General features: G+C 43.4%; 1 protein-coding gene across 2 annotated transcripts in view; it reads left to right on the top strand.

The window, feature by feature from the left end:
• The window catches only part of CACNA2D3 (calcium voltage-gated channel auxiliary subunit alpha2delta 3), an 870,293-nt gene that overhangs the window by 430,522 nt on the left and 427,648 nt on the right, over nucleotides 1-12,123 (top strand). For both annotated transcript variants that reach the window (XM_018038437.1, XM_018038438.1), the window contains exon 6: nucleotides 9,923-10,054. In XM_018038437.1, the coding sequence (XP_017893926.1) occupies nucleotides 9,923-10,054 (132 nt within the window). The remainder of the gene's footprint in view (nucleotides 1-9,922; nucleotides 10,055-12,123) is intronic.

Below are 12,123 nucleotides of genomic sequence, written 5' to 3'. Positions count from 1 at the left end.
CAGTTACGCTTGGCTCTGTCTGCCTTTCTGAGTGTCCGCAGTCCACTTACCTGCCTGCCTGTGGCTTCTGGAGCCACTGCCTGGTGATATGCTGCCGTGTTTCCTCTGCAGCCTCTGCTCCCTCAGCCTCTGATTCAGCGTCTTCCTTTGTCCATCCCGCAGCTCTATGTCTTCACACCAGCAATATCCCTGACAGCTCCTTAATTGCTACACACATTTGTACAGTTCCCTGGCAATTATATTTCAGACCCTGTCAGGGTACCTGCTAGCCTCGGGGCTGTGTTTATATTAAATATCAATAAAAACCTGATAGCATCGGTGCAAATGGCAGGCTTACAAAATCATATTTTACTGGGAGCCACAAGATGGAAGGAAGTATGTTTTAAATTCGTTTCTCTCTTCTGAAAGGTTGAAATGAGAGGAGACTTTCTGAGTGAATATCAGGAATGGGTCCGTACCAGATGATGAAAGCTGTATATTCTGTTCTCTAGTTGGGAGTTGTTTCTTATCGTGTGTGATTTGTTTTAACATCAGTTTTCTCCAGCATTGTTTCTTTGTGTTGCTGTACTCCCACCCCCCACCGTGGAACACAGAACAAGAATTCAAGTACCCTAGGTATTTTTAAACACTTGTTGACTGAGTGGATAAGTTTATTTGGCTTTACTTTGCCAGGGGTGCCAGGGTGGGGGTGGGGAAGTGTATTTGGGACTGAGGCCCAGGACTGAGTGTCTATGACCCCACCCTACCCTCTACCTGCATCCCCTGCACCGCCTCCGCTGAGGGACCCTTTAGTGAAAAGGACCGCCGAGCCCATCTAGACGGTGTAGCTCTCCCCTCACGGAACCTCGGTTCTCCCATCCTTCAGCAGTAGGATGTGCCTTTCCAGGGGCTGTGGTCATAAGGCACAGGCACGTGGGCAGCTGGCACCATGTGCGCCTACAGCAGTGCCCAGAAAGGGTCTTGCTAAAGGTTTCCAGGCCCAAACGTGTGGTCCAGGGCTTCTTCCTGTTCTTTTCCATGCTTCTTATGAATAAGTTCCATCAATTAGAGACATGCTGCAAGAATGGCTAGCAGGGATGTGCATTCTGAGGACTGTCGCAGCAAAGAAATCAGTGTTAGCAAATCTGTGACAATACAGCTGCTGGAGGACAAACTCTTCCCTGTTTCCATCAGTAGATTTTTCCCACTCGTGTGCTAAGGAACATGCCAGCTCCCTTTGGGGCAAATGCCCCCAGGATGCAGTGCTCTGGAGCACTGTCCTCCAGCCTTCCTGCTGTTGAGGACTCCCTGCTTGGATGCTGGGACAGTGCAGAAGAGAGCTTCTACCTCTGGAATAAGTACCTGGCTTCAGAGCACAAAACACGTTTGGTGAGCTCGTCCTTTCTGTATCAGTGGCTTCTCTCACTGCCATTCTGCCACCCTAGTGCAAGCACCATCTTGTGCCCCTGGAAGGGCAGCAGGAGCCTCTACACAGGCCTTTCCACCCCCACCTTCCTGCCTCTGCTTGGTTGCTTTCCAAATGGCAGTAGTTTGTGCCTGCCTTCTCTTCAGACCTTCTAGAGGCCTTCATTGCTCCTGAGATGACCAACAGACTGCAGCCTAGGGTCTTCAAGGTCCTGCTAGGTTTTCATCCTGAGCTGCCCCCACCCCTACCAGCTTTTTCTCCTCTGAATTCCAGGTATTGAAATTTCAGTTGGCAATGGCAGGGCCACTCTACCCCCTCCCCCCTTTAGTGCCTATTCATTTCTCAAATTCCAGCTTGATCAATGATATACTATGGAGACCTTGCCGAAGAACATGTTCCCTAGCATCATGTTTTGCCCCTTCTGATACTAAGCATGACTATAATCGTATATTTAATTAGATAACTATTGGATTCTCTGTTTTCCCCACTGGACTATCCTTGCTGCTGAGTTAAGGCTTTGCCTAGTTTTTCCCATTGCTTTGTCTCTAAATCCTAGCACAATGCCTGGCACATAGTAGTCATTCAGCCACCTTTTTCTGAATGAATGAATGAATAAGTGCATACTGCATCCAGTACAGGAGCTAAATGCTTTGGAGAATATTAGAAAATATGACATGATTTATACCCTTTAAATGGGTTGTTCTATGGCAGTAGGAACAGCTTCTATAAATGTAACAAGAGAAAAAGCATCAGTAAGATTGTTCAGGATGGGGGTGTGGGTATATGTTGGGAACTGAAGGGGAACTGGATTTGGAAAGGGCTCCTGGGCCAGGCCAGAGCATCTTAGAGCACTGGGCAGTGAGATGGAGTCTCTGAGTGATGGCTTAGTAGAAACTACTGAAACTTCTGGGTCAGGCTGTATGATCTGGCCTTGGAATTCAGCCCAGACTTGCACTCAGGATGCCAAGTTCCAGGGAGCTGCAGCAAGGCTCTTGCAAGGCTGGTGTTATGCTAGTACTTGTTGGTGGGAAAGGGGTGACAGTGTTCACCCTGTCTCTGAACCTGAGGTGAGTTTTATTCCCTTTCCAATCAGAGCAAATCTTCAGCTTTTTGTTAGAGGCCTCAAGGGAGACTTAGTTAATGGGACAAGATCACATATCAAATGAGGTGATGATACCAGCTTAACTACAGTTTATCAGATGCCACTTTAGAATCCAAAGTCCCACCATGCTTAGCTTCACTCTGGAGTGTCTTATCTAAGATTTTATGCCTTGTAAACATCCCCTCTGCAAGCAGCCCCCAAATCCAGGTGCCAATGGTGTTGAAAGAGCTTCACTGTGGCTCTGCAGCAGGGGCCCCAGGGGGGACATGTTGGAGGACCCTTGCAAATGAACTCTACCTTATCTTCATCCACCATGTCCTCTTCAACTCCCTCACATGCCTGGAGCACTAGGTGTGACGATATTTTGTCAGGGCCCCCAAGAAAGCCTGATCCCAGCCCCCTCCTCCAGGAACCGCCCACTTCATCTATTTGGTGATAGCTGGGGGCAGACAGCCTGCTCTGTGCCTCAGTGTTGCCTGGCGTCTAGACGCACCTCTCATGCCACCTTTCCTCTCCACCTCATACTGTCTGGTGGGTAGTAACTAGAGTTCAAGGCCTCTTTCTGCTCTTCTTCCATTTAATAGCTTGGACACAACACAGAACTTAGCTGATCTCTACCTTGGGCAGGTGATATACTGGGACAGTGGACTTCAGGACTCTCAGAATCAGTTTTCTTATCTTTAAAATGGAACTAGAAAGAGTATGTAACTGTTCAGCATAGTGCGTGGCACGTTGTAAATGTGCCAGACCTGGCAGTCTCTGCTGCTATCATTATCATTGTTATTTTGATTTCTATCTCATAATATTTCTAGTTCATAATTTGCTTTTTCTTAGTATCTCTGACAAAGACTTGGGAATGGTTTATTCCAGGGGGATAACGAGTGACAAGGAGGAAGAAACACAAATTTCTCCACAAAAATTGAAATATGTCAAAGGAGGACTGCTTAAAGTTGCTGTATTTAAGGCAAGAAATCCTAACAAACAATTTCAGTCACTAATGTGAAATCCCACTGGGGAATGAGCCCTGAAGTCTAGCAGGACAGCAGACTGTGAGTCTAGAGGTTAGGTTTTGCCAGACTGGTTCCCCACTCATTTTGCTCCCCAACTCCATCCAGCTGGTTCAGCCCTGGACCATGAGTCTTGCTTATCCATCTCATCCCAGGACTGCCAGAAAATGCCTCCAGATTTGTGAAAAGCAGGCTGCATTTAATATTGTAACACATCTAAGTTTTAGAGGAAGGATAAATATTTGGCTAATAAATCTATTTTATAATTCAACACACATTAAGGGCCATTTTCCAGTACACATTAAGTGCTTGATAATTAGCATCAAAAGTATTCATTATTCAATCTCTTATCTATTTAGAATGAACCAAAGATGTCATTTGCTTGCTGAAATGGGAGACATGAAACCTCTCCAGCCATTCTCCTCTTGAGTCTGGTCCAACATGCAGTGCTAAGGAAAGCTGTGTGGACTCACTTCTCCTGGCAGTTCCTTTGCTGGTGCAATTTCATATCCAGGAGTCACACACCTTTAAAGACCTTTAGGAAAGCCCCAAATCCTTCCTCCAGCTTGTTCAAGGAAGGAAATAAATACCTCCTTTAAAAGGGCCATACTTTAGAAACACAGTTGAACATGAATTCAGTCCCTTCCCTTCTAACAATGGTTTTTGGGTAAAAGTAGTTTGTAATTCTAACTGTTCATGTATACTCAGATTCTCTAGAAATGGGCTCATATTTTGTGGTAGAAAATGGCAAGTTTCACACAGTACTGCTGATTCACTGTAGAATAAATGATACTGAAAAAAAGGATGGAGAAAGTATCAGGTAACTTTGAAGTCTGGAGAGGAAACTCAAATAGTAAGGCATGCATAAAGATCCTGATTGCTGGAAGAGTGTGTCCTGGAAAGAAGGAAGAAGGCTATGCTGGCTATAGATTTTAGAAGAAAAGAAATTTGATTTTGGAACCACAAATAAAAGCGTGATGGGCCTTGGCACTGGTGGCGCACAGATTATGTCTGTTAGAAAATGCACAATTGGCAGAAAACTTTTACCGAGCTGCTGAAATCCTCACCACAGCCTGCCCACCTCTCCCATCCCATCCTGTACACTCGTTTTTGCTCACAAGTCTCCAGCAGCACTCCTAGTTTTATTGTTTTGCTCCCAAGACACAGGCTTCTTCTCTGCTGTGAACATTAGAACTTGCTATTCCCTTTGCCTGGAGAGCTTTTGCTCCCAAGGAGGTTTTGATCTGATTCTTTCTTAGCATTCATGTGTCTCCTCAAAGAGGTCATTTTTGACCACCCAATTTGAGTAACTCCTCTTCCCCTGACTAATCACATAAGGTAACTCTCAAGTCTACCATCTCTTTTAATTTTCTTCATCACACCAATTTCTGTTTTGAATTCTTTTATCTTTTTCCTTGTCTCCCCTCCTCAGATTGAAATGTTAGCTTTATCATCTGTCTGCTTCAGTGCCGAATACCTGAGATAGTAGATGCTCAGTAAATATTCATCGACTGAACGAATGGAAGAGTCATCAAGAGTGCCTGGCCCTGATAATTTGAGGAAGGGGGGAAGATACCTAGAACCTTGCCTGGGTGGTCCTAGGACAGCTGGACTCCCCTGGTTGGGGTGTCAGCAGCTCACCACAGAGCTGCAACTGATGATGTCCCCACTGACACTTTCGGAGCCCTCCTGCTGAGCACTTTCTATCACCAATTCTTGAGGGAGGCCAACTCTCATTTGCTTTCTACAGATGAAGACACTGAGACTCAGGGAGGTTAAGTCCCAGATCCAGGCCATTAGCTAACAAGTGTTGAGTGAGGTCTTAAAGCTGAGACTCCAGCTCCAGAGCCTGAGTTCCAGGCTGGTGACTGCACCAGTGTGGCAGTACTGCTCAGAGGCACCCTGCAGAGAACAGGGAGGAAAGCTGGGAGTCTTCTCAGAGTCTTATTTATTTGCTAAGACATGGAGAAAGTGATGGTCACTGTTAATGGAGTGTTCTGTATGTGCCAGTTGCTGTGCTAAGTGCTGTACATACCTGAATTTGCTTGAGGCTGCTTGTCTCAGGGCACAAGAAGATGGAACTTGGGACTGAAATGTGATGGCTACTCATTTATAGAACTAGAACTGAAAGAAAATGTGTGTGTGTGTGTGTGTGTGTGTGTGTGTGTGTGTGTGTGAGGGGAGTGTGCAGAAGGAAAGCCATCTGCAACATGAGGTGACCTCTATGTAGCAATGTGCAAGCTTGAGAGGAAAGCACCTATGAGAGCAGTTATTTAGGGGAAATAAAAAAGGAAGCTACTAATATGATTTTTGATAGGTTGTATGATACATTATAAAGACAGACCAGGGATGTGTGAATGCTTTTCAGATTGATCAAATTTCAAATTGATCAGTGTGGTGTGGGACTCGTACTCTCTAAACATCTGCTCGTAGTCTGTTTTACTAAAAGCTGAGCAGCTGATAAATTTTTGACTGGCATCAGAAGTATTTTAATATCTCAGAAAGCAGAGGAAACAGGAGGAGGAACTGCTGTTCCTGGAGTTGATATTGACCAGTATGAGTCATAAATCGGTGCGGAATGGACAGGGACATTGGAGAAAATGGAACATGTTATGCGGAATTCACTGTATTGAGTAAAGAGCCTGGGCATTGACACAACGCTAAACATTAAGGGAAATGATTTGAATCCAATTTGGTCCACTACAGGTGGGATCCATTGAAAGAGGTCAGGAAGAATTGTAAGCTCATAAAATGATAATGCAGACATGAAAATCTGAACTGTTCCCATAAAGAGGAAAAGGTAGAAGGCCCTTAAACATCCTTCACTTGGAAAAAAGACTGCATGTATCAAACTCAGATGTTAAAGACTGTACATTAACAACCATGGAGTACGGGTATGTTGTATAGGAGAATTAAGAGAGTGTGAGGACATGCAGTGGATTGAATAGTGGCTTCTAAAGGTGGCCTCTGTGTTCAAGTCCTAACCTCTGGTATATCCTGCAAATGTGACTGTATTTGGAAATAGGGTCTTTGCAGATATAATTAAGCTAAAGCTTTTGAGATGAGATCATCTTGAATTTTAGGGTGGACCCCAAATCCAGTGACTGGTTTTCTTAAAGATAGAAAAGATTTGACCCAGAAATAGACCTGCAGAGGCCAAGTGAAGATGGAGGCAGAAATTGGAGTGATGTGTTTATCAGGCAAGAAATGTCAAGGGCTGCTGGCTACCACTAGGAGCTGGGAGGGAGGCAGGGAAGATTCTCCCCCAAGCCTCCAGAAGGAAACAGCCCTGCAGACACCTTGATTTTGGAGTCTTGACCTCTGGAGTAGATTTCTGTTATTTTAAGCCCCTGCCGCTACCCCCACCCCAATTTCTGGTAATTTCTTTCAGCAGCCATAGGAAATTAATACAGTCCATTAAACCCTATAAGTTAGGGGTGAAGGTAAAGCCCCAAACTTAGATTAATCTAAGACTCCTGAAGAACCCTAACTGAAACAAAGGGAACTTTTAACAAATTTTGAAATAAAGCACAAACAAGGGACAAGGTAAAGCTGCTTGCTTAGGAGGATGCTGTCACTTTTACAGGTGGCCGTAAGAAAGCAAATCAGCTCAGCACCCAGAGAGGGAACATCTGAATAGGCTGCTGGTCCGCACCCCAGTGTGGTGTTCCCCTCCTCCTCTGTAGACAGTGGAGGATCTGGGAGCCTGGGTACACAGGGCACAGTGTGTAGCACTGACCTTGAGCTGCTTCACTTTCACTTTCTGTCAGTCAGTGCTATTGAGAAAATTATTTTTAACTTGTCTTTTCTAAAAAACTAAATATTTAGATAAAGACTCCATTTAATAATGTCACAGTGTTCCTTTTTTTCCCATCTCTTAGATGACTGTAGCAATGGAGAGCAGTTCAAGATTTTCCCTTCTATTAAAATTACTTGCTAAACAGGCTTGCGAAATCAATACACTGATCATTTCAGAAGCCCGAGGAAATCTTATTTCAAATATTTGATCATACAGACATGTGTAACACAGCCTCTGTTTTAACTAGGCCATGTTTTTTTTGTTTTTTTTTTTTTTTTTTTTACTGATTCTACTCCCATTGTTCACCATATCCTTGGAAAACCAAAGCCCCCTTTTCTTAAAGAGGCGTAAGTTTGGTGCAAGTTGTGGTGTTCAAATGAAGTGGGTGAAATGATCCTCTGATACCACAGTTCTTTTTGCATTTCTGAAGGTGCTCACAGTTCCCAGAGGGAGGAGCAATCTCACTAGGTTATTAGAGCCACCTGGAGACAGGGGAAGCCTTTTACTACCACTGAGAAACCATGCTCAAGAAAAAATCGTCTAACTGAAAGATGGTGAACTCTTTAACATGTTGAAACACAGAGAGCTACTGAAATGGAATTTTTGCCTCTAATTTGTGGAAAGTTTTTATAATTGAAGTCATTGATGGACGAGACAAAGAACTGTGGATTTTTCAATGTCATTATTGTATTTGCACCTTTGTGTATGAATTTAAGTGGCTTTCATAGCAAGGAGTGAGTCACAGTAATTATTGTCAAGCATGGACAGGAACAATAATGCACCATATTTTCCAAAATGGTGAGGATAAAGTCTTACTCAAAATTACTTTGCTGGAAAAAGTTGAGTGTTTTCACTCTCCTGGTCTAGGACGTGGTTTATTATAGTTTACAAGAGTTAGAGCATTTACCTTTGAGATGAAAGTTAGAATCCCAGTGGCCTGTTTAATCTGGGTAAGTGGTCTGAAAGAATGAGGTAGGCTGGAGGTGAGACAGTAAGACAAGGTGCCATGTCTGTCCACTGAGTTAGACTTATATCTTGAGCTCTGTCTCATCCTCATGCTCTTAGAGGGAATCAACTGGCAAAGACAGGCAGCCGGGGCGGAGGAGTGGTGAGCACCAGTACCACCAGTACCAACGGTGAGCTTTCTTGTGGTGTCCTAATTTATATAAGCATTTCTAGAGTTGCTTTGCTTGTTGGCTTGCTGTGTGACTTGACTGGACTGATGGAGTCTGTCCCCTTTCCCACTGTCTGCGAAGTATAGAAGGATTTTGAAATGAGGATGCCACAGTGGGGTTGCTGTGATTCACAGTCCCACAGGGATTCTGGTGAGGGTGCTGGACTCCAGGGCAATGGACTGGCTCCACTGATGGCTTTATGAATGCTTGTGGTCATTAATCCATTTTTGTCAATGTTTGTGGGTTTTTTTTAAGATTTACTTATTTTATTTTTTGGCTGTTATGGGTCTTTTTCGCTGCACATAACCTTTCTCTAGTTGTGATGAGCTGAGGCTGCTCTTCATTGCTGTGTGGGGGCTTCTCTTGCTGTGGAGCACAGCTCTAGGTGAGCTGGCTCAGTAGTTGAGGTTCGCAGGCTCTAGAGCGTGGGCTCAGTAGTTGTGGCACACTGGCTTAATTGCTCATCCTAACCCTCATTATACTGGGAGTGGACAATTATCTATTCTCTTATAACAAAATTTTGCTGAGTGTTTCATCATTTTGAAATACAATCTTCTAAGGTTAAAGAAAAATGGCCATTTAAAGAGCATCCTCAGTGGGATCAGAGGATGATCTTTGACCAGCATACAAGAAATAATTTATTTTCTGTCTTTGTCTTCACTCTGAATTCTCATCTGTGGACAAAAGGCAAGGGGTTATCTTTGGACTGCTAAGGATGAGGAAGAGATTGACTCAAGGATTCACAGGGCAGAAGAGTAGACAGTTGTATGGAATTGGAGAACAACCTTTGCTTTATTCATCCATCCATTCATTTCTTTATCCATCTAACATTTCTGGCGTTTCTGCCATGTGCTGGTCAAAGGTGTGCAGCAGGCTACCAACGCAAGATGATTCCTGCCCTCAAGGAGCTCATAATCTGCTGAACAGAAGAAGTAGAGAGATTTAGTTGTGTAATTCCAATTTATTTATTTTTGAAACAAACTTTTATGTTAGAGGTGGAGAGAACTAAAACAGCACTGTGTTGACCTAGGTGATTGTAGTGACAGAAAACACATTTTTCCTGTTTTTAATACTGAGTTCTGACTCAGGAGCCAAAACGCAGAACAGAGTGCTAAGAAGGTCTCTCTTTCTTTCTAAGGAACTATTTGCTCAGCCAGATTCAAAGTTACCCAAAAAGGGATGTGCCTTTCAAGTAAGGAGTTATAAACAGAGGCTCCTGTGTGGCTTGGCGGGCTCAAGCAGGATGGGGAAGCCCTAATGTATTCAGTTCCTAGGAGCTAACCATTTTGGGAGGTCCAAACGTTCTTCACATCTTCCTGCCTGATAGCCCCCATGGTGATATCTGTCAGCTGTATGAAATGCCATCCGGATTCAGTTTCACTTTGGTTTGTAACATTTCTCTTCTTTCTCTCTTCCCCTTCTGTGTTTCTCCAGATCCAGCAATTGTCAATGGAGTTTACTGGTCCGAATCCCTAAACAAAGTTTTTGTGGATAACTTTGATCGTGACCCAAGTCTCATATGGCAGTACTTCGGAAGTGCAAAGGGCTTTTTTAGGCAGTATCCAGGTGAGTATCCCCGCATTGAGAATTACAATTCAAGTTACTGATTCTGTGGTATTTTCCTTTAGGGTTCAGGGTTAAAAGTTTTTTTCTCTTCCCTTAGGAGAAAATGAAGGATTAAATTCAAATATTTTAAATCTGTTGACAGAGTACAGGACAGAAATGCAGTGTGGCATGTGCATATGTGTGCACACCCATGTAAGAACCTACATGTCATTTCAGCGTCTTTTTCAATAGAGTAGTTCATAGATTCACCACCAAAAGTGAGGAGTTGGGGTGTGAAACATACCACACTTAATCTTTCTGCACAAGAGATTGTTTTTATTGCTATTACTGGTATCATTGTTGTTATTACCAGGGAAAGGAGAAAGCCATGATCAGCTGAGTTAAATTCCAACTGAAAAATGTAAGAAATGGAAAAATTTGAGCTTAGGCTTCCCCACTCCACGGCTGAGAGGAAGAGGCTGAAATGGCCAAAGCACTACTGATGTCAGTGCCACCAAGAGCACCCTCAAACAATCCGCCATGACTTTGGAACAAGTGTTCCTTCTGTGGCCTTCTCAGGCCTCTGCTTTGCAATAGGAATGTAATACTGGCTAGGTTTAAATTGTAATTAAAAAAGGAAGAAAAAAAAAGGAGGTTTTAATTTTGCTTACAAGTTGTGAAACAGGACTCGAGGCTGCAATTGTGCCAGCATCACAGCTGTAGAAATTAACAAGCTCAACCTAAAAGAAAGAAAAAAAAAATGCCCTGCATAATCTTGGAGCAATTAAGTAGAGTCTTTTATGTTTTCATTAAGTAAGACTAGGCACCTGATGTCTTCTCACTTTGAGGCTCTGAGACTGCCAGCCTCTGCCTGCAGGAGCTGTTTGCCTTGCACACAGCATCTGTCCCCTGAGACTTGCCTGCCGAGTGCCTGCTTTGCCAGATTAGTCAACATTTCCCAAGAGCTGTGTTCAGCAGGGCATGCATGGTTCCTCCTGGAGCTCACAGAAATTTAAACAATAAGCATCCTATTAAAGATAACATTATAATAAACAGTGGTCTATTAAAGTTCCAGTGTCACCAAATTGCAATCTGCTCTGATATACTCAACAGTGAGTGAATTTAATGCAGATGTGAAAATAGAGCATGGTGGGGGGCTGATCCATCAGGAAGCCACAGGAAGAACTTAACGCGGCATTTGAACGAAGGTGGAGTGAATAAAAAGAAACCACAGACTATCTATTGTCTCCACCAGCAGGAAGTCTTCAAACTGAATTCAAAAATTTCAAATTTGAAATTTGATAATAGAGATGTATTAGTCATTGTGGGCTGCTATAACAAAACACCACAGACTAGGTGTGTGCGACTTAAACAATAGACATTTATTCCTCATTGTTTTTGAGGCTGGGAAGACCAAGATGAAGATTTGATTCTTAATGAAACCCCTGTTTTTGGCTTACAGATGGCTACTTCTCCCTGTGTCCTAACATGGGAGAGAGAAGAAGCTCTAGTTTTTCTTACTCTTTCTGGAAGGACACTAATCCCATCATGGGGGCTCCAGTCTCATGACTTCATCCAAACCTATTCGCAAAAACAATCACCTCTTAATATCAGAACATAGGGGTTCTTCAACCTGCGAATGTTGCTGGACACAAACGTTCAGTCCATAACAGAAGAAAATCCTCATAAAGGGTTTATCTAATGTTCAGTCGCTAAGTCGCGTCCGATCCTTTGTGACCTCATGGACTGCAGCATGCCAGGCTCCTCTGTTCTCCACTGTCTCCCAGAGTTTGCTCAAATTCATTTTCCTAGGAGAGATTAATTTGTGTACAAGATTTTTATCAGTTATAATCAGAATAGTTGACACAGAAATGCTCACAGTTCTTTTATGACATTTGTGGCAGAATTCTGACTTTGTAAAATTTCTGCATATTTTCTGTCTAAATAAAGACATGTGTCATAGTCCTCCAAAGGGCTTCACTACCCTGATACATCTCAGAGCTCACTCTGTGCCTAGTGTTGAACAGAGTACACCTCTTGTCTCCTGGACGTAAAATGATTGTTAGATGAGGGATCCATGTTTTGTTTTG

Source organism: Capra hircus, chromosome 22 (assembly GCF_001704415.2).
Source record: "Capra hircus breed San Clemente chromosome 22, ASM170441v1, whole genome shotgun sequence".
Classification (NCBI taxonomy): domain Eukaryota; kingdom Metazoa; phylum Chordata; class Mammalia; order Artiodactyla; family Bovidae; genus Capra; species Capra hircus.
This window is presented reverse-complemented; position numbering and strand designations above follow the sequence as displayed.